The sequence below is a fragment of the Rhopalosiphum padi genome, chromosome 3, assembly GCF_020882245.1.
Source record: "Rhopalosiphum padi isolate XX-2018 chromosome 3, ASM2088224v1, whole genome shotgun sequence".
Taxonomy (NCBI): domain Eukaryota; kingdom Metazoa; phylum Arthropoda; class Insecta; order Hemiptera; family Aphididae; genus Rhopalosiphum; species Rhopalosiphum padi.
In genome coordinates, this window is record NC_083599.1 from 74,360,101 (window position 1) to 74,385,399 (window position 25,299).

Here is a 25,299-nt window from a genome sequence, read left to right on the forward strand (position 1 = left end):
ACAGATACATATTTTATATTTTACGGCAAAAATCCAAATCTGTAATTTTATATTATATATTTTGATTTTTTAGATACATTTTTATGCTTATTTTTACTTTTTGAGACGTAGCTCTTTATTTTGGAGTGTTTATTGTACATTTTAATGACGTTTGTCAATAAAACGACATTCCTTTATTATATAATTTAAACATACCCGCACACAGATGAGTGTACACCAGCACACCTCGTACAAAAACATAAGTATATACAAATAAAAGTTAGGTTAAGAATTTAAATACATATGCAGTCGAACTTGGTTAACTCGAAGCTGAAGAGACCGGAAAAAAATTTCGAGTTATCCAAATTAATATTTTTTTTTCTATTACTATGTACTTATTATAAATAAAGTAATGTAATAAAAAATATTAAATTTATTATGTATTTATTTATGAATTATGTAACTTATTTAAAATTGTTTCTTTATTTTTAAGATAAGTTGACAAAGTGTTAGTAACCACTTATCGGTAACGATAACACTAATGACTAATGAGTTAAACAAGATTTTTTTTACATTGTTTAAATAGGAAATTCTAAGGACCGGAGTAAAATTTCGAGGTATCTACGATTTCGAGTTAAAAAAGTTCGAGATAACCAAGTTTGACTGGTTACTGGTTTGTACATGGTTTTTAAGCGCACACTACGTGCTTCCATATACCTATAGTGTTTTTATAAGTCTACAAGTCCTCTGTCCTCATATACACAATGATTTGATTTTTTATCGGCTACTGATATTGATATTGATATATATATATATTATGCTTACGGTGATTGAACAGGGACAACGTAGTGGAATGATGGTGGTGATAGTTCTGACCAGCTGCTGTCGGGTAACAGCCCATGCTGGTCTGCAGCGTGTCCATCAGCCCGATGCTGTTGACGCTGGCGTACGGCGAAGACGCCGCAGAAGTCTTCAGGTGGTACGCAGCGGCGGCGGCCTGCATGGATGAGCCTAGTGACGGCGGCGCGCCGCCCGAGCCACCCGCGGCGGCGAACGCTGCGGCCGCGGCAGTAGCAGGGAAACCGCCCAACTCCCCGCCGCTCTCCTGGCTGCATCTGTTCGAGTGGAAAGAAAAACAGAAAAAAAATGCGAAAAACAAACGATTAATAAAAACCAGTGCTTTTACAACAAAAATAATAGATATAGCCAATGACAATGACAGTGACGGTGCGGAGTAAAGAAATTTAAAACATATATAAGGAATAAAAAAAAAAAATAAATAAAAACCCTATTATAAGAATATAATAATATTATATACGTATATATCGAGCGGTGGTACTGCGATGTAAAGGCGTTGATGGTTTTAGTGTCATTAAAAAAAAAAAACAAAACACGTTAAAAGTCGAGGCATATAAAAAACCCGACGGCGAAATTTATATAATATATACCTATTTTCTATATCGTACACTATAGTTATGAGATGGCGCACTAAAACGTTTACATAATAATATTATATTATTATAGACACACGCGTAGGTATTAATGCGTATTATACATTGTGTAAAACGTTTAAATACACATATAAATACATAATAACATTACGACTCGAATTCGTACAAGCTATTTATGAAAACCGTATCACAATTATCTACTTAAACAACTATGCCGGTGTACCTAATGGCTAATAATAACGTTAAAAATATTAATTTTTTATTATAGTTACCTACGACTATTATAATATTCATGCAATTGTATTTTAATACTTTGTTGAAATTCGTAGTACTGAACCAAATGATATAACTCGAAATCCAAAATTACGTCGGGCGCTTCTCAGATCCGTCATCGGCTCGTTACATCGTAACTATAATACCTCATTTTTCGTCAACAAACCAGGATACTTCCCTTATATTATAATTGGCACGTCCATATTCTTAGTTGAAACGAGGAAATATTCTTCAATTATTACCACTTTGACATTGAATAATTTTTGAGGTTTATTTTTAAGTGTATTACACCGCTGGTTGTATATCGAGGTTAAAGCGACACGTACGTCTGCTTTTCAATATCAAAAAGTGTAAATAGCTAGCTAGCTTTTCTCGTGTAATTTTCTCAAAAGTTTCTTCTGGTTTGCCAAAAATTTAACGCTATAATCGAAGTTCTTCACTTAATTTTATATTTTTACAGCTTCATATATACCAAAATTAACTGTCTTCTGCATTGACATACATTTAAATTATGTAATTGAATAATATTACTTATCATTTAACGTGATTAATTGCAAATGTTAAAACATGTACGCATTGTACAAAAGTAAAAAATAAAATAAAACTGATTTTATAATTATATAATTATATAGGTGGCTTGCTATAATAAAGCACTCGATTGTAAATTTACTCGCAGCGGTACTTAAAATATTATAATTTATAACACTGCCAATAAAAATAGAGTAGGTATCATAATATATTCAGAAGATGCGGAGAAATTCTTTAAACGCGTGGGATATGAGAGATTCTTCCGAATGCAGTGCAACAAACAATGGAACACACGTCATAAGACTCTACCCGATCATGGTTTTATACGGTCCGATTGAGGACCCGCTCCGTCGGGTTTCGAGTGCAACACAGACTTGGATTAGATAACTCGACCTTCAAATTAAGAAAAGTTACCGATTTTCATTAACCGTTACAATTTTATGTTTATTTCACTAATTATTTTATTTAAATTTAAATCGTTGTGTTGTATAATACTGCCTACTCAAACCATACATAACATAATATTATAATATATTAAAACAAAATTTAACTAAGAACATAAGACGAGCCGCTTTGCGCATTTATCCACATCGGGCTTAGTTTGAAAACACATCTTTATATCCTCCGATATGGATTAGCGGCGGTCGATTTTATCGTCATAATATTATATATGATTTTAGGTTGTATTTATAGCTTATACCGTTATTGTAGTTACATGTTCAAACAACGCATACGCATAAAAGTCGGATAATAATATTAGTCGACGTCACTGATTTGGCGATAGAACGTCACTAGCAATCACGGATATTAGGATTATACTATATGGTGTAAGTTCTAAGATTGTTGACATTTACGTGTATAAAATAAATGTACACTGTCGCTGTTATTTTAATAAATTAATTTTCGTTGTATTATTATTGGTATGTTAAATATTGGAGCTTTCACATATAAAATTAATAAAGTTGTAAAACACTCAGTGCATATGATTAAAATAGGTATTAGGCAATGATAACAATAAAAACAATAAACGCATAAAAACGTGTTTGCGAAATAGATAAAATTATCATATAAAATAAATCTGGTATAGTTACTATTTGTATTATTTAAATACGTACCTACTAACGATCGATAATGCAATATAGTATAAATAATTGGTAGGTCTACATAGTAGTCCGAAAATATAATTTTAAAAATTATATACATTTATCAACATTTACTTAAAAAAAAAACTTAATTGTTATTTGATTATTTTAGTTAGTTTCAAAAAAGGAAAAAACCATTTTTTTTATTTTTAGGTAAGTATTAACAAGTAATGAATTACAAGTATGTAGTTTACATTAAAGATGAATTTAGCCAGTGTAAAATATTTCAAAATAAAAATATTATTAATTAAACAGTACAGCGGTACAATATTTACCAGATAGGTACCTATTAAACAAAACAGTATGTGAAATATGTATTATGTATATGACGAAAATTAATTAATAATTGATAAAATCTGTATAACAGTTTTAATTAATAGACATTATTATATATATCGAAACAATGAAAAATTACAGAATTTAATTCGTTGGTAGGTATAATAGGTATAGTAATAAGCTAAAAGAAATGCATTTTCTTCCAAAATCATAGTCCTGCTTATTATTAAAATATACTTCAAAGATGTTATGGAATTATTTAAAATGGTTTTTGGTGCAAAATTATTTTTGTATTTTTAATTTTAATATAATTTATGAACAGAAAACTCGCTTTTTGGTGTATTAATATATATAAGTGCTTAAAAAAATCGAGTTATCTTAACAAAATCCAAAAGAAACAAAAATCTGTGTTTAAAGATAGTATGACAAAACATGACAAAGGTATCATAATTCATAATCAATCGAGTGTATTATGTACGTGAAAAATTAAGCGTATATAACGACTAATCAATAAATTGCACACGACTGCGCTACGGCATTATGACGTGAGGGACGGACCTCGTTGAAACGGTCTAGGAAAAAACCGATGAAAATAATATACGAACAAAATATATGCACATTGGATCCGAGAAACATAATATATATACCGATGGTGACGATTAGGTGCGTACAGATTTTGATTTTCGGTGCGTATTATTTTTACGGTACAATATAATTATATATATTATACGAACGGGCCGCGCCAACGTGTCTGCAGCGTGAACGAAAAGCGAGGGCGACCGTCGTCGGCACTGCAGCATAATATAATATTATTATATACCGCCAGTATACTTAGGTATACCTATCTATATATACACATATTATACACCTTAACCGTACGCATTACTTCTCAATGGCCGACACAAGTCGGGTATGCGCGTGATGATATACATATTGGATATTATAATGTACGGACGGCCGAACAAACACATTTATAGTTGCGTGCGTGTGCGGTGGTCATTGTTAGCGGCGAACGCGTACGTGTCTTTTCCGGTATTCGGCTGCCGGCGGGTAAGGGCCCCGTCCGCGCGCGTCTATGCACAGTCGTACTCGTCCTCCGAATAAACGGTGCATGTAATATGACGTGTAACTTGTACACGCTATATTATATATATATACACCTATATCGTATACGTATATTTTTACCATGCATTTATATAGGTATAGCATTTGTGTGTGATTGTGACTCGAGGGCTCGGGGACCTATACAGCGCTGTCAGCATCCGGACAACAAACGGTCCGAGATCGTCTTTTTTCTTTTTCTTCCAGAGACAAGGTCCCCGGCACGAACACCCACGCGCCCGCTGTATATATAGTATACTGCGGAGAAACTAGGTATATACGTTACAGTGTTGTGTGTGTGTGTGTGTTTATATTATTTTATATTATGTGTATATAGTTGAATCGCACACACACCACAATAGTTAGGTGCATATGTGCACGTGTGTTAGTTTTTTACGACCACCGGAACTGTTAGGTAGGTTATACCTATTACCTGCACATCATTATTACACTTGTGTCTCACGCATACACACACACACACACACACGAACACACGCATGTAGAGCAAGAATAAGCTCGCCGACAAATAGACCGGCGCTATATATTATATATACGTATATATACGTGTCATGTGTCAGGCCGTGATTATCTATATCCATAGCCGCGTGAAGGCGCTATTATTGTCATTGTACGTGCTGTGATTTGATGTTTTTCCCCGTGTACCGGATCCAGATCATACGAATTGAACACAGGAACTGTAGTGATGCGCAAAAAGTTACCAGTAATTCTTCTGTTGAATCTTTCTGTTTTGCTACGACGTTAAAGCGTTTCGTTTTCTTCAGATATACATATCTATTCAACGGTTCTCGGAAACCGAATAAAGTCGATAAAGCCGTTTTTTTAAAATATGTATTGACGTTACGATATATTATCTTTTACGTACACGTAAAATAATCAGATATCACGAGGTCAGCAGCTAGTTCTTTAAATTTGTCTGTCTATCCCGACAACGCAGACAACAATAATTAATACCATAATTCCGTCTTGAAAGATTATGGTCATAGAACATAATCGTCTCAATAAAACAATTAAAAAGCTTAATACAGTTTAGGAGTCATTACACAATAGCACCTTATTAAGAGGACACTACACCCGTACGTGTTGTCTCCGCCTTAAGAAACGTAGGTACCTATACTGGCGGTACTACTTATACCAAATTTGCATTCAGTAAAACCGATTTCGGATTGTTAGCTTTAATATTATATTAGGGTGAATTGACTCATGGTCAAACTTAAAGGTAAGGACACTATTTGTTACCTCTCGATGATTTTTCACGGTATTTTAATTTTTAAGCAAGTTGAGTATAATATGTAAAAAACTAAAATATAACTATAATCACAACTCGCATACACAAAATTAAACATAAAATATCGACTTCTACGCGTCCTCTTAAGATTTTTTTTAGTTTTATTTTCGTTTTAATTGTAGCCATTAAACGGCTTTTCTTCTTCAATATTATAATAATGTTTTGAAGTACCGAATTTCCAAGAAAGTATAGGTCCTATAATGATTATACAAAACGAATGCGGTTTTTGAAGTCCCGACAAACACGGGACTAAATTAAATGGGTTTAAAAATCGGATATCTCAGAATCTCTTTGACTCGTTCCTAGTAAATTTTACTTATGATATTTATTTTATGAGTTGTCGTCGTACAGTCTGCTGCAGTACTCAAACATGTTATTATAACATAAATGTAGGTACGCGATATGATATTAAGATTGTACTGTTGGGATGGCTTGGGTCCTAGACCTAGTGGCGTGGCATTTTCATTGTCACACTATATTATAATATATTATATAGTTATATTATTGTTGTAAAAAGGACCGATCGTCCGAATCTCTAACGACGGTTTTTTTTTGTACATGGCACGTACCAGCAAGATGAATGACAATAAACCCGAGTGTACGTTTATTATTATTATTATTATTATTGGTAAATGTATTATCATTATTATTATTATTTGAAAAACACTCAGGTTTGAACGAAATGCGTCTTTTACATACGATCAATAATAATAATATTGTATATTTTATTATATACGTTACCGACAATGGCGGATGTATAATAACACATTACCATTGCTACAGTAAAATAACAAGAGCGCGTCGGTACCGGATTTTGGAGAGAATAGTCTTGAGACACAACGGGAAAAATTTAAAAATCGAATGTTTACAACGAAAATATCGTCACGGCTATATACGCACGGATGAGGGGAAAAAAAACTCGTGCCTACAACCGCCCTTAGGTTTGATACGCACTGCAGCTCTTCTTATTATAATATGGTCACCGCCGACCATGATAATAATTATTATTGTTGTTATTATAATATCGCGTGCAGCACAATGGTCAATGGGAGGTAAACGTTTGTACTACACTACACGGTATATTATATATGATATAATACACCGGATTCCGCGTTATTACGTCGTATATGTGCTAAACAAGACCGAACAATCGACGATACACATAATACATATACCAACGCTTATATTCAATGAAGTCATATATACTTACGGACAGCGCCAAACCGACCGCGCCGCGAGTGTCGCACTTGCCACCGATATCGTCGCCAAACTCGCACGCGTAAAACAATGAAGAAAATTACAACGCGTGATAACGAATATACAATATATTATAAATACGGTTGGTAGGTACCTACTCTGTATACGGCACCCCGAGCAGTAGGCGTGCATATATAATAGGTATATAATTCCGTGTTTAGGGGTACGCACACAATATGCGCGGACAGAAAAAATAATATTTAACACGACTGTATGATGATAATAATAATAATAATAACATAAAACTTACCCAGATGACAGGCTATTTGGCCACATAAGATGTCGATGACACCTGTAACAGAACAAAAATAAAAAAAAACTGTTAGTATTGGTATATATACGTTATTCCGACGCATAGATAATATGTAGTGTATAATATAAGCAGTGACGAGGTCCCCGAAACGCGTTTTTTACGCCGAGCGATAATGGACGCGCGCAGACGATATAATCGAATTTCATCTGCGCCATCGCGATAATAATCAAAAAAACCATAAGAGACCTGTACATCACACACACACACACACGTATTTGGGATTTGTCGACTCACCGCGTCTCGATACCCCATATATATATATATATAAATTATCACTATACCACGATCAACCGACGATACCTATGATATTATTACACTTGCAGCGCTCTGTAGACGCGAGACGAGCAGTGGGTAAACCGTCGCGTAGACATAAAAACCGTCGAGTACAAAAGTCGAGTACTCGTGCTACGGCTATATGGGCACGCGGAGATTATGTAGGCATTACACGCTATATAATATACTTACTATTATTATTATATACCTACTACTAGATTTACAACTGTTATAGGTACTACACAAACTATGATATATATATATATACCGTATACGGGTACACACCACTTTGCAGCACTCGTCGACAATCGTTGTATATCGTATATTATAATAATATATTATAACAGCGCCCGTGCAGGTACCTATATATTATAATACAATAAACACGTACGTCAATCGCTGTACGATGACGTCAATGAGAGCGGTCGCGGTCGAGTGTCGTGCGATTATCGTGTACAATAATAATAATAATTATACGATGAGTATACACACACACACACATATATATACAGTCCGTTAATGCACATCACGATATAATAGTAATTATTAATACATAATTATATTATAATGACGATGGCGATGTAGTAATATTATAATATTACACAGGTGCACGCACTACAAACCCGAGCAGACCGCCGTCGAGTGGACAACACGACACCATCACCGTTACAGCAATAATTATTGCCGTCGTTAAGCTGTACGATAGGCTCGACGATAGCTGCGGCAATGATAATGTATAAATATATAATTACACGTATATAACCCACGTCGTCGGCTATAACACGTCATATTATTAATATATTTCTTATTGTTATAAAAGGCGCGCGTACGTCGATCATGTGCACACTGCAGCAGCCTATTTGCTCGGTCCGCGAAACGTTTAGGGGCGGGGTGTTTGCCGCGGTCCGATGTGTCGAATGTACATCATCGTCGCGGTCGTTGTACGGGATGAAAATATAATAAAATCGTCGACGAGGGGGCGGCGGATGCTGCGAGAACGGCTCTACAATAATATACACGTACGCGTAGAGTACCTACACATCGCTGCCGCTATAATATTATAATATAGAGGGAACACTGTGTGTACCTATACCTACTACGCGTTATTATCACGAAAAAACACTACAAATTCACCGAGGCGACTCGGCGGGCATTGTCCCGCGCGTACGCATTATACGGCGAGTACCTGTCACCGGCGTGGTCCTTCTCGGAACGCATTTTTGGAAAGAAAAAATAATAATAATAAAGAGATTTTTATTTGATTTTAACGCGAGCGCGCGCGCGTATTCCGTCTGTGTATTATGATGTACAATAAGATTCCGGTGTCCGGCTATTGCAGGCGTGTCACGCGTTTTTGTTGTTCGCGGCGCGGGATCGCCCTCACCTGCGGTGACATAAATGTCATATCTATTATTAGGTGGTACATCAATGCAACCAGAAACGATTTGGCGAGGCGTTTTGTGATCTGAGGACGAAAAGGGTTCTTTTATATTACTGTTTTTTTTTCTAATACTGTTACACGTTTCCGGTGTAAAAATTTTAAGATTAATTTGATGATCTTTATCTGTAAGGGTTATCGTAAAGAAAACATACAGAGATTTGCTAAAATCTTTCTTAAAAAAATACAAAATAATTTATCAATACGTCGCGTATTTGAAAAGCTTAAAGAGATTTATTATTTTTAAATGTTCACTCTAATAATTAAACCTGTATACTATAAAAAAACTTGTTAAATAATAATAAAAAAAAACGCTACGGAATAGATATAGGTTCTATATAATGTACATAATATTGTATATTGTTTTATTAAATAATATGTTAGATATAAATTAGACTTATTTTATATTTACCTTCATTTACATAATATATTTACATATTATACAAATATACTATATATTCGATTGGAAAATCGTAGGCTATTCAAGTGTTTTGTATAGTATATATGTGTGCGATGTGTCAACAATCGGTATTAACAATGCTCGGTGTTTTTGATAGTGACTCGAGTGTCAATGCGGTTTATCGCGGTGGCTCGAGCGTTTTACCTATAACTTTCGAGAGGACAGCAAACACGGAAAATACGATTGTTATCAAACTCTGATAACGTGAAATTTTTTAATACGAAGTACATCTCGACAAACGGTTGGCGACGACGACCGTTGTGGATTGAAGAAATATATTTTTTTTTAAATCTCATCGCTATAGTTTTATATTATATTAAGTACTATATTATAAAATACCATGTTTAAAATAAAACTAACTGTCGGATGTTATATCATTGTTTCACATTCACTTTGCAGTTACGAAAAAGTGATAACTGCTGTCAATATCGGCAGAGTGTAAAAATTATAACATGTTTAAGTCTACATATTTACTGTAGAGCCTTTATGTTTATTAATCGCGGATAGTCAGAAACCTATAGTGTATAGTTCATAGTTTGTGAGAATATTTTAGTATCTTTTTTATAACATATTGTTTGTATTATGCAAAATTAGATACCATTATCATAAGCTGCACTAAAATATTGGCACTAAAACCTAAAGACCAAAACCGTATATCTATATATAGAGCAATATATTTAATTTATCATGTTTATCAGTTTTTTACAATATATTTGCACCGAAGACGTAATTATTTATAAGCATTATATTATATATACGATCCGTACGGGTAAAAGATAATTTTATAATCGATTTTTAACTGCAGATGACGTCTGCGATTATATATATAGGACGCGTGTAAATTAAATATATAATCATAAAATAATAAAGTACCTCTGCGTGAACCGCGTAGTTCGGAGCTATACCCGGCTGTAAAGCTCCGTGTATATGCTTTCCATTAAAATGACTCCGTGATGCCCTCGTCCGCGAGGGACAGACGAGAGGATTCCCTTACCCGAGTTTCGGGGGCCGCGTTTCTTGTACATTTTACTCCATCAATAAATGATGAACGCGGCGCGAACGGGTGCGGAACATAAAATATATAATAATATACAACCGTGAAAGCGGTCCTACTTAAATATTCCACGGTTTCTCGGTGTATATACACGATACAAAAGAGGGGAAAAACTCTGAAAACATTGCAATAAGCTTTGTGCTTGTGCTCGCAATTTCGCAATCGTATATATATATACACCTACCTGCTGCCAGCTGCAGTGAACAATATATTTTTATAGATACACGAGTATTTGCTCGATAACCACGGGCAGTCGAACGTGATGAATAATAATAAGAAAAAAAAAAACGGGAGACCGACTTCACGGCGAACGGCGCGCGGTGATGCGAGCAACGCGATTATAATATTTTTTTCCGCATATATATATTATATTATATACTGTGAGTGTATACATAATAAAAGGTACCGCCCAGGGTATTTATTTATTTTTTTTGCTTTGTTTTTTAAACAGGTTTTCGTCGTTTAAAGCAGAGTTTTTGTTTCAGAAAACGCGTAGAAACACGAATTTTAACAACCCCGCGCGCCCGTGATATTTCACATAATAAACATAATAATATATATAATATATAATTTCGATAATATCATATTATATATTATTGTATCGGCAGCGCTCTTGCAGACGCACTTATATAAACCGCCGTCGAGGCGTCCGCCATCACGATGCCGCCGCCATCATCGAGTCGACTGACTGCGCGAACCCGGTCGGCGGCGGGGCGGTAGGGGGACCGGGCGCGAGAGGGGAAATTTTCCCTTATTGTGTGTGCTCGTCGTATCGGAGCGGCTATTGTCGTTGTTATTGTTTCGTTTCGGGTTTTTTTACTAACACCGGCCCCCTAGTTTTAGAAAAAAAAAAAAAAAATTAGCCTTCCAAACAGCTGCCATTTACGCGCCAACAATGGGTTTGCGCATTATACACATAATATTATATCGACTGCAGTATAATACATATAGGTATATACATTATATTATATAATATATGACGTGATGATCGGCATCGCGGGGGAAAACGCGCGTGTGTAACTTCTTGTCGAACGCGCGCGCGTCATACATAATATTATATTATATTGTTATTGGCGCGGGCCCGGGCGAAACGAGCCGGCGGTAACGGTTCGGGCGCGCGTTATATTGTACAGTGTACACGGTCAATATTATATATTTTATGCGTTCGCCACCGCGCAGGCAATCGTCGTCGTCATAATATATTTACCATCGCACATGGAACCCGCGGTGGCACGTTTCGGTTTTTTCTACACTATATTATACGCTAGTAGATGTACCTATATGTCTATTAATAGTATTATATATTATATATATGGTACCTACAACGCCGCAGAGCGACTATACCTATATACCATCTGCAAAACGGCCAAAAATCACCGTTGTCGAGTGCAAAAAATAATTTATCGTAATGTACGGTAGGCACTAGGCATATATTTCATATCACTACGTACATTATGATATTGTCGGTTATTATAATTAAAGATAATATAATTGCTAGCGTTTCGTGTACGTTGCATTTCTTATCTGTGTCAAAGCAACGAGAAGGCGTTTATTATTATTATGATATACATAACTTTACTATCCATTAAAAACAATACATAGGTACCATATTATATAGTATTACCATACATTATATATGCATATGTAGAGGGACGCTGCAGCGTATATATAATGAAAAATAATGTAATAGAAAATTTAAAACGCGACCATAATATAATATAAATATGAGCAGTAGCTATATATACTGTTCTATACTGTGATAATCCGAAAATGTACAGATACTAAACCAAACACATAAAGTCATACGTTTCTATGTATTGATACAGGGTTATAGCCTGCTTATTGATGTCAGCTGTGAGGAAAAAGTTATTATTATTGTCCCGTTGTCCTCGTTGTGTTGTTTATTGTGCACACAAAAGCTGCGAAACGCCGAGTCCCCCCTCCCCTAGAGATTTTCGTAGCACAACCCCGACGCGTTCATTCGTCGCGTACAGCTCGTGAGTATAATACGCATCGCGCATAAATTATCGCGACCCGGGCAGAATGGTAGGTATACGTACACACTCGTCGGAGTAACCCTTATTTTTTTTTTTCTACCTGCACCGCGCTAGAACGCAGCAGCGTATAAAAGGGACGTACACATACGACGTATGGGGAGGCGGTTCGGAAAGGGTTGATTTTCACGCGTAGAGGGGGACAGAATTAGAGACGAAAAAAAACCGTCGTCGTTAATACAATATATAATAATAATAATAGCAATTTATAACGGTCGGGATAAAAAATATATGTATATATATATATATAAATAGAATTAAAAATTAATTAACACTTACAACATTATACGTCGCGGAGTTCACGGATATCGGCAGCTGTATATGTAATATATTACATCGGCAAGTTATCAAAGAATGCGACGTTCGAACTTCGACGATCTGACGCAGCCGAGTATAATAATAATTATCATATAATACTATTGAAACAGTCGTGATTTACTATAATATTATAATATTATCATAGAAGACGGGACGACAACGGTTGTACGTGTCGTTATTAGCGGTGCCCCATCGACGACCATCACAAAACTCGACGCGAATGTACTACACGCGACAAGTGACAACATCGATATATATATATATATATACATTATACGGTCCCGCGCCGTCGTTTCGCAACACTAGTCTATCGCCCCCCCCCTCTCCCCCCTCATTCGACTACAACACAACGCACACTGCCGTATTATTATGTTCTGCCTCACGTGGCGGCGGCGTAGTCGTTATCGGTCACCGTAGTTTTTCGAGATAATTTAGGCCCGCAATCTCAACTACCTACGCTCGAACACCTCAACGACAGTATATAACATTTATTAACATGCCAACAATCAAACTATTTGAACGCGACACAAACACTTGTAACGTCGAGGGGAACAACACGAACACGGCAAGTTCGATCCGACGCCACCACCGCGTTACAGAGATTATAAGTTATTCGCCGCCGCGGGCAACGTCCGTCGCTCGTATTGCCTCGTATTTCCATCGATGTTCATTATTAACGACGACAGCCAAAACCCGTCAAAAAATGAAATGGCCGAGATGTGATGACGTATATTATTTTATAGAAAGAAAAAAACGTTTACATCATAATACGTCTGCCTATCTATATAAAGTTCTTGTGGTGTCTAAACAACAGTTTAAATAAGATAATATAGCTTTGGAGACCGTGATTATTCTATTGCAAAATAGGACTTATTATTAACAATATATAGATACTTTTTTGGTACCGTCACACGATTTTTGTCTCGATGAAACGTTGATACAAAATGAAATCATAAATTTAAAATCAAGTTCATACGTCGTGCAAATGTACTCCAAAACTTGTTTTGGCTTCAATATATGAAAGTTATACAGATAATATGATGTGCCTAACAATTAGTATTTTCTCGTACATAACTAATTTTTTTTTTATATAACTAATACTGTAAACATTTTTTTGAATATTGTCTGATTGAAGTAATTTTAATAGTGATCAAACATTTAATATATTAACTTTATAGCTGTAGCTAGGTAAATTCTTGATTAATTTTATACACTTTGGTAAATCTGTTCTACGGCGCCTATAGACGTAACGCGAAAATAGATGACAAACATAACGGTGCAAAGAGAGTAAATAGAAAAGTCACTCATCAAATATATTTATGACTGATTTCAGACAATTTTACTTAATTTATTTTTTCTTCCAATCGAGTTTGTTTTGTCAAACGTCAATTGAACTAGATTGAACCTATAGTCATGAAAAAAAACTAATCGCATATAGAAAAAATTAGAAACCACTGCTGTTACCACCATTAATTATACGACTTTATTATAATAAAATCTTATTATTTACTTGCAAAATGATTACTATTATAGACTTGTGGGGCGGAAACATTGTCGTCGTCGGATGCGGTCGTGGTATCGTGATATAATATTATAGCGGAATTCACAACGGCGGCGGACAACAACGAAGGACGATTGTTTATACTTATTATTATTATATACAGGTCGATAGGCGATAATAATTAATGATATTTTTTTAGATTTTATTAATTGTTTACATTTTTTTTTATGATGCATCCGGTCAGACGCGGTTTTGCCATACCTGCTGCTGGTTGCAAGGCTAACTATAACAGCAGTAGCAGAAATATTCTTATCGTGAATTACTTCCGTTAGTGTCGTTGACTTCTGATGGCACGCGCTTCTACAGATAAGCAGCTAAAACCACATAGTATAAATACGGCGGCCACACTAAAAGCTAATTGCAATTTTCCGCCGGGAACCTGACCGGTGTCAAATTATGTTTAATTTCAAATTCTCACAATACAAAATGTACAGACTGCATAATATTACCGCACGTCACATAAATACGCTTATAACAAGAGCACAAAATATATTTACAGTTTGTATATACTAACAAAGATTTAAAAATATATAAATATTATGTTATCATCGTCTATCATAAATAAAACATCGAAATAGATCACACGCCAATATTATAATATCATCAGTTATCAAAGTTATCAGTACAAAACGTACTTAATTAATATTTTTATTATCGTTTAGGTATAAAGATAACTATCTTTATATTATTGTACCAATATGTACTTGAGCATCTAATTTTTTTAAGCATTATATACGATGACAATGACTAATGTTGTAAAGCAAAAAAAAATTTTATTTTTGGGTTTATTTCTATGCTAATATTATATACAAATCGCAAAACTTGGGGATGATGTTTCATATAACAATATTATATATGAAATAATGAGATAATCATTATCGAACATTGCGCCGAATTAATGAAACTGGAATAAAGTTTTGAAAATACATTTTCACAGATTATCGACCGAACTGTTTTATCGTCGTAAATTATTTCGCTAAAGTCATTGCTTTGTCGCAAAGTCGTATAATAATAATAAATAATAGTCGATAGAGAAAAAGCCTTAAAATAAACCAGACAATAACACGCGTTTTCCTTATTATGCTGAATTATAATATAAACACTACCTATACGGCTATACGTCCTACATGTATCCTATATTATGTGAAATATAAAATAAATTTTAAAAATCTAAACAATAACTGTTCACGTGTTGTAATACCTGAATATTATAACTTATTATTATCAATTGACAGTTAATATGTTAAGTATTTGTAAATACAAGAGGTATACCTATGCATATTTTATATTATATACATATTATAATACCTATAATATTAAATAATATGATTGATACGCACTGAAAAAGTTTATTATAAATACATTATGTAATGATGACACATTGACACCATCACGACGGTTCCTGATCAGGCTCGGATTGAGCCGGCGAGCTACTAATAAGAAAATCTCGGTGGACCACACAAAATAACAACCAGTTTATGAGTGTTAAATCGTAATTTTATTTTTTATAATAACAAATAATAAGGTGATTAATTAATGTAGACATCAGCGGAAAATATAATTGAATCGAATTATTAAACTGTGCATTAGTTCGTAGCTGTAATCTGCAGACTTTAGATATCCTAACACTCGGTAGGCCGATATACTCTTTGCCTAATAATTCAAACACCGTGCAGCTCTAGAAAACCGACTAGCAATAATTTTATAAGTAACATAATAATATTGTGCTCTATATATTATTATTTTATTAAATAGGTTTAACCGCCTCAAAAATGTATCACATCATATAATGTAAAAATCCGTTAAACCGTACGAATACTTGCAAGCAATTTAAGCAGCTAATATTATTGTCTTAAATTAATAACGCAAGCAATATACCTATATACGTAACCTCGTCAGAACTGCATATCATATACGAGTATGTCATGTTTTTCAGAATGTCAACGGGTCAGTTAAAGTGCAGTGTGCGATGAAATGTTATTATGACACGCGTAAATAATATAAGTCTCTGCAGTTTGGTATAATATGCATACTGGAGAACCTAAATGTATACAGAGCGACTGTATAATATATACGAAACGACAAACGTATCGGGACGTATAAACGAGTTTTTTGATCGACGACATCCGTCTTACGTCGTATACATACTCACTACATATACTTCCAACACTTCCAATACTAAGTCTGTGCACAAACTCGTAAGTCGTGATGTGTTATTTTACGGTATATATTATATTATTATAAGCCTATTATGATGATATTGTGTGTAGGTACTGTACTATATAGACGACTCACCCCGTACAGTTTGCAGTCGTCGGTCAGATGTTCAGTCGGAACGACAGCGGCGGCGGCGGTGGTGGTGGCCACTACAACCAGTAGTCGTGTGCGAACCGGCGGCGGACAGCGGCAGCGCGGAACAGATTCGGCGGCGGCGACGTCGGCTGCCGACCACGGCGGCGTCGTGACTACAGCGCCGTGCTGCAGTTGACATCGGCTGACGACGCGGCGGCGGGCGAACGGGAGCTGTCTCGGGCCGTCTGCGGTTTTGATTGTGTCGTAAACAAACGGGTCGTGTGGCGCCGGTGTGAAAAGGGCAAAGGACGCGTCGCGTCGTACGCAGTCGAGTGGGTGGCGGCGGCGGCGGCGACGACACGGAATTGTCGTTGCGTGTCAGTCAAATCGTTTTGATATTTTTATTATTTTCTCGCGTACTCGATAAGATGATAAAAAAAAAAAAACCGAAAATAAATATTATTAATATTACGGCGTTGTGAAAACGATCGAACCGCGATAACCGTCTCGAAATAGAACGCGACAACGACAGGCGGCGGCGGCGGCGACGACGACGACTACTAGGACGACGACGACGTGATTCTACGGGCCGATCGCTGTAAACTGTTCACCGTAATGCGCGGTTTGGTGCTGCTGCTGCTGCCGCTGTCGTTCTGCGGCGGCGGCGGTGATTGCGCCCTATCGGCCGAAAGCGGTACTACGGCGACCAACGCCTCGACGGGCGTGGGGCGGAGCTCGTGCGCTGGCCGGCCGTTGCGCGCCCGGTGATGCGGCGGCGGCGGCGGCGGTGGTGGCGGTTCCGTGCACCGCGCGCGCGGTTCCCGATGGGGCTGCCACGGTATACGCGCGTCGTTCACCTGGTGCTGCCGCCGCCGCCGCCGCCGTCCTTGCCCCCCTCACCACCACGGCGACGGTCGGCGCTCTTGCGGCCGGACCAATCGCGGAGCTCGGGTCACGCCCACCCACGCCGCACAGCTCCATACGTAAATAATAGTAATAATATAGCAAATAATAACAGTGATGGTAAAAAAATCAAAAAATCAAAAATTCTCGAAAGGAAGCGTTCCGAAAGAGAAATTGATATGTACATATTATATATAGGTATATATATGATAATATAATATTATACGATATATACATAGTATATATATATATATATAATGCATGTGCAGTTGAATTATATTGCAGGCATACTATATATATATATATATATATATATTATTATTGTATACAGATATAGGTAGTATTATATATATGCGATGTTATACATCATATATTTGAGTATAACTGTATAGGTGTAAATATATATGCAGTATATGATATTTTACAGTATCTGTGTCACTTTATAGTATATATATGTATACTATAGTGGTAGGTATAATTAATATGATATATATATAATTTTGTATTATTTTAAGTTTTAACTGTGCCTATATATTATGTGTTCGATTCATATAATATAATATATGTTTTATTGTTCGTCAATTCATATAAGGGAAACGTGTTTTGTATATTTCAAAGCCCGTTTCGCATGGACGCGTTTCGGTTTACATTGGTACGCAATATATATTATATTTTATAATAACTTCATAAACGCACCGTTGCGACGAAGGAAATGCGTCGACGCGCCGGGATGGCACGTAATATGAACTTAAACAATATAAATTGTAACGAAACGCACGTGAATACACGATTCATACGCGTCCATGTGAAACGGCCTCATTCCACCTCGTGTTAATATAATGTGTACACAAATATAATATGCTATACTCGTATATAGTGAGATAATAATGTGAAATAAACTATATAGATATATATACTCACAAAACTATCGACGTGATAAACTTAAATATACAATAAATTCAATTGATCTATATATAGTATAGATAGTTGAACAATATAATGTATATAATAAATTAAAATGATTATAATAATAATTATCAACTGAATTGTTATTGTTAGTGAACAATTTCCTTCAATAACTATATTCATGTGCTGTAAAACATAAAACCGTATTGTATAACTTATATGTATACCATGTATACCTATATTATGCATATATATAGAAGTAGTGGCACCATAACAGTATTTAATTGGGAAGCAGGGACGAGTGCATAATTATAATTCTATTTATTTTAAAGTTATTTTTTGGAATTTATACCCAGTGGTTTTATAGAAGCTAAGCTACCACTCCTCTCCCCTCATAATCACCACTGCCATACAGATAACTTATACGCTCTTTGTATATATTTACATGTATAATATTTATGTTTAATGAATTTGGAATCACGACGATGTTTTCATTTCTCATCTAATTCACTATTCACTATATTTACCTAGTATTTTCTTTCAATTCGAGCGAATATCTAATACGTAAATTCTATATATACTATAATAGCCTACATATTATTATTTAAAACATAATTATATAAATATTACCAGTATAAGGTACCTAAAATTCCATCAGTTCAGTATGAAATACTCAAAAATAAATTTCACATCATTTTAAGCTCGATTGCACGTTTCACGTGACGTATGACACGCATTTTCAATAAGTCGTTGTTAAATATTGAAATATTATTAAGTTATTATTTATTTTTTTATCATCGTCGATTTATTTATTCATGGATAAACCAAAATATTATAACGTTCATTATATATATACTTAAGTACACAAAACCCGCCCTTATTATTATTTTTGACTAAAGTTCCATCACTGGCATCACTGCAGGATGGATCCTTCACTCAAGTCGTCAGTCTTTTTAAAATGTTGCTAATTTATAAAATAAATAATTGAGGTTATAACCTTGTAAACGTCAATTTTGCTTATTATAAAAAAGATATTTACACATTTCACAATAAGCTCTATAAACTAAAAACAAACAAAATATTTATATATACTATGGATCAATATTATGCAGTATGGATTTCTCATAGTTTGTTTTATTATACTTTATATACTTGATAATCCATGGTTTATAAATATTTTCAATATAACATAACATAGTATAATGAAAATATGCTAAAATGGCTCGGCTAAAGTTACAAAACCCTAGGCAAACTACATATATGCTGCAGATTTTCTAATGTCATTGATATAACACGGCCGCAACTGAATATAAGTAAAAATAAATGTACACATATATAATGTAGTATGTACGTATATATATATTGGTACCTACTGCACATAATAAACCATTTCAATCCACCCCGCGCGTAAAAAAACCGTCCGTTCTAATAGTTTAAAACGTTCTAAAAATAATATGGACTGTAAAAGAAAAATACACGCATTTTCACGCATTTTAGTCGGTAGATATTATTACAATACATCTATTATATATATATATATATATATATTATTATATCTGCCTACTTTTATTCCATAACATTTCCACGCGGAAAGCCGCAGCTGCATCGAGACGATTAATATCATAATCGTCGAGATAAAAGAGGAAAAAAACAAAAACAACAACCCGTCGTATATAATAGTCTGCAGTCGTCAAATCGTGATTATTATTATTTCTCTGTTTTTTTTTTTTATTATTATTATTATTATTATTATTGTTTTCGTACCGGCTGCTCCGGGCGCGACGATGCTTAACCAAACAACAACGTCGAATATAATATAATATAATATAATATATGTGTATGTGTGCAGGTCTGTTCCCGGTATAACAATAATAATATGTACACCTATATATATAATACATAGGCAGTTGAATATATAACAGCGTTACAACGCGGCAGCTAATGTTATATTATGTATGATGAATATTGTTCGTATATTGCGGTGAAAAAATACTTATACCTATACCGTTTACCCATCCCGCGTGAATGTATATATTTTCAAACGAAAAAAAAAGCCATGGAAATAAAGACATAATATAATATTTATATACATATATATATAATACGAGAAGAAAATTTTGCCAACAATATATGAGCTGCAGCTTCGGGCGCTGTACCTACGAGGGAGAAAAGATCCTCGTTTTCGAGTGGTGATACGAGATTCAATACACGTGTACCTATATATATATATATTATATATATACATAACGACGAGGACGAGAGATCAAACGCGCTAATCCCTCGAGTATATATATATATATAGAGAGAGAGAGAGAGACAGACAGAGACCTCGGGCAGTTGGCTGTAGTATATATATACATCGCATATATATTATATATACATGTTCATATGGCTAGTGCTACAGAGGGACCCCCACAGAAAACCCTTTTCGTTGCCGTATAATATACCTACTTTTAATATCTATACATATACGCGCACTTGTAAAGCGCAGACAATAAGAACAAATTGTCCGCGTTTAATTTTTTTTTTTCATAATCGAGAAAAAGCGCATAATTACACTATTACCTATTGCATATTATATTATATACGTGATGTGTGTGTGTGTGTTATATATACGTCCTGTATATGTATATGTCTTTCCGTTTTCTCATTCAACTAACCCTGCAGTTGTAGGAAAACGAGAAAACGCTATGGGCCATATAATATAATATATAATGTCACGTTACTATTACACGATACATTAGACAATATATAGATATCTATAATATTTTGTAACTGGATAATTGGCCAATTCAACAGTTGAACGATAAATCGACATCTCGCCGACAATACACCGCGCTTTCTGGGATTGTATTCCCATTGGCGTTGTCATCATGCAATATACACTCGTACCTGCAGTGTATAATACACGTCTGCGGCACACCATCACGCCGTCTATCTCTCGCGGCTGCGATGGCGTGTACCGCATTATTTTCATACAGTATTTTTCGATTCTTCTATGGGTCTCACCGCGATCGCAACACGGGTGAGTATACTTACATAACATCATATTGTACACCATTCGATTATTTCCATTGTCATTGGTAATGCCGTACACGCACTTGTAACAATGCCGTCGATTGCTGCACAGGTATTCCTGCAGTGTGTGTACCTACCTGCTGCAGCAGCAGCAGCAGCAGCAGTGAATATATCATCACAGAAATCGGTTTCGCATCGACGTGCGCGCGGGCTCGCCCAGTCATCGCCGGACGATTTGTCACCCGGCGCGTAGGTGCACACCGTATTCGTGTGTACCTATATACATGTGCGGCATACCCGTGTATATCATTGTCGCACGTAGCGGTCCCCCGAGATTTCGTTATTTATTTTGTATTATTGTGGGTACATCGCGCGCGACTTGATGGATCGCCGTCCGGGGACACGTCGGTATTTTGACGTCGATAATATTATTATTATGATATACGCACAATATATAATAAATGCGTGTGTCGGCCGCGGCTCATCGGCACGTACCGCGGCGGATCGTCGTCGTCGCGCGAGATCGTCATCGTCGTATAATACGCACCCAGCACACGCACCTTATTATAGATAAACGAAGGAGTCTCTGCAGCGCGTACAAGTCGTCGGGCTCCCACGACCTCGTCGATTTCTATGGGTACCAGTCGTTTGTTTCTCCGACCGCCGTCGTCGTCGTCGTCGGTATATATAATACATATATATACCTCATATTCCACCGTAATACAAACGCACACACATCAGCTATCGATCGATAATCGCGTCAAAAATTATGATACAGCTACTTTGAAGTTTGAAAATACTATATATATTATATATGTGCGTGTGTGTGTGTGTACGTTACGTGTACCCGTGTGCAGGTTTCGGGTGTGCGTTTATATATAATATTATATACGATGTATATCAAACACGTAATATATCAACTATATACGTACGAGGTAGCGGCAGGAGATACGCGGTGGCGGTAGACACTAATCGCTCGGGCCCGGGATCGATTAGGTACAGATAACGCGCGCGTGATTTATTATCCGCGTGTGCACGCCCGAACCGCCGCCGCGCGCGATGTTGTTTAGGTATACGTATTTATATTATTATTATTATTATTATTATTATTATATTATTGTATAGTCGGGTGTCCAGAGACGAAATCATTCAAACGCGCGCGCACGACGAATATATACGTTGCACACGAATATGAATAAATATTAGATATTATACGCGTGTTTATATATTATAATAATACAGCGAAGGGGAGTCGCCGATGTGTATACAGATAGACGCGTATAATATAATATACATCTCGGTGCGGAAAACAATGACATTTCAATTTGTACGCGTGGTGTACGCGCGGGTGAACGGCGGGTGAATCCGATTCATAAATTAGGATTAAAACCGGTGGCGGCGGCGGCGGCGGGTCAGCGGGAACCGACCGTCGACCGCCCGCTCCTCCCCCCCAAACTGTGCCCCGCAAGCGGCTCAAGCCCGTCCGCGTTACCCCCTTCCCGCCAAAGTCCACGCGTCGTTGTTTTTATACATCACTATCGCCGGACGGTCGGGCTGTACCTATTGTAACAATATAATATAATAACAATAATATTATATACATATATGTATGCACATTACAATAATAGTCGCGTACGTGTGTATACTATGCGCGTGTGATATTATATATTTTTTTATTTTACCGATCTGGTACGGCCGGGAGTTTGGATATTTTTTCGGTCGGGATTACACGGTTCACACATATACATTCTGTCGTGTGGGCGTGCGAGGTATATGTCTTAGCGTATATATGTATAATAATATATATTAATTCTAGATGCGTGTATATATATATATGGAAGACTGCACGCCGCTACCGCCTTGGGTACCTATATATATATATATATATACTCTGGGACGGTGACCCGCCACCGTCTTCGCGGCGTGGTTAAATCCTTTTATCCGAAACGTTTATCGATTTTTTACACCCGAAAAAAGCCGACGAGAAGCATCGCGAGGAAGAGCAACAACTTTGATCATCGCATACGCATATTATATAGCTAGTTGTATTATATGCATCATTACAATGCGTACGTGCCCGCGACGGCATAGTGCGCATAGGTATATACGTATAGTATACATATACACGCACATTATATATATCATGCATTTATTATAGTTTATAGTTTTATACACAACGAAAACACGAAACGATTTTAGCTCTGTTCTTCCGCATGATACATTTTAATATAATATTATATTATTATCATATCTACACACGTGGAGGGGCATCGTTCGCACGATTGTTTTTTTTCACTTTCTTCTATAATATATGCGTCCGAGACTGCTGTAGTTTTGCTATAATATATATGTACTTACTATTTATGCGTTTATATCAATCATCAAACCAAAGTCATCATTCATAACTAAATACTTTCTAAATGATTATACTTAGAATAAAAATGATAAAGTACCGTGAAAACCAACATTAAGTATACGTAACATGATATGACTATATGAGACACTTTTTTAGTGACTCGAGAAGCTGAAAAATTGGTCAGACATCAATAATTTGGGTACATCAAAATTAATAATTGGATTGTATAGTATAGTTACTATGTCATAATTATGACTACAATAATATTAATAATTTACAAACTAACCTGTCGAGTCAGAAATTGAATTTAATTATTACTGCAGTTGTAGGTACAATATTATATAATGCGCAGTAGGTATATTGTATTATTGTGTAATATTAGCCCTGTCGTTCGGCACTCGCGGTAGTTATATGATATCTTCGGTCAATTACACAAAGAAAAATTAAACTGACAGAAAATATAAAACATTATTAAATACGTAGGTACCTACATTAAATATACAACGAAATCGGATAACTATAATTGCAATAAACATAAAAATAATCATATATTATTAAAAATGAAAATATAAAAACTAAATTACTCCAAGACTATGGTTGGTGAGGTTTATAATTTTAAATATTACGGGTATATATTATATAACTGTATTTAATACGCATTTTAAAATGTCTTATTACTATAACTAGCTTGTATATACTACCCTATATATATATATAGGGCTATACGTTGCATTTTACGTCATATTTTGTATACGCTCCGTTTATTGCCACGTTTTTTACTCAAATATAAAACAATAAATACGGAAAATGCAACTGAATTCTTCGTAAGAAATACGACAATTAGAGTGGAGGTTTTCTAATAATAACGTTTTGGAGTTTTCGATTTTTTTATTACACATCCTTTGATATGTGAGACATAGAAAATAAAATCTTCAATCTTAAAGTAAATTATTTTACCAATTATTACTATATAAAGTAATTTGATATACGGTGATATGCCTAATGAAGCTGAATTATGGTACATACAAAGATCATCACGG

The 25,299-nt window shown here is 35.6% G+C and overlaps 1 protein-coding gene across 3 annotated transcripts in view; it reads right to left on the minus strand.

Moving 5' to 3' along the window:
• Positions 1–17,714, minus strand: part of LOC132924286 (homeobox protein OTX1-like) — a 39,298-nt gene extending 21,584 nt beyond the window's left edge. Inside the window, exons 1-3 of one of the 3 annotated variants that reach the window (XM_060988504.1) lie at positions 17,080–17,714; positions 7,564–7,605; positions 805–1,094 (exon numbers count right to left, since the gene is read on the minus strand). In XM_060988504.1, coding sequence (XP_060844487.1) covers positions 805–1,094; positions 7,564–7,589 — 316 coding nt within the window. In that variant the 5' untranslated portion in view covers positions 7,590–7,605; positions 17,080–17,714. Of the gene's footprint in view, positions 1–804; positions 1,095–7,563; positions 7,606–13,184; positions 13,432–17,079 lie in introns of those variants that run through there. The other 2 variants (XM_060988503.1, XM_060988505.1) reach the window with 2 other exon arrangements.
• Between the last annotated feature and the right edge of the window lie 7,585 nt (positions 17,715–25,299).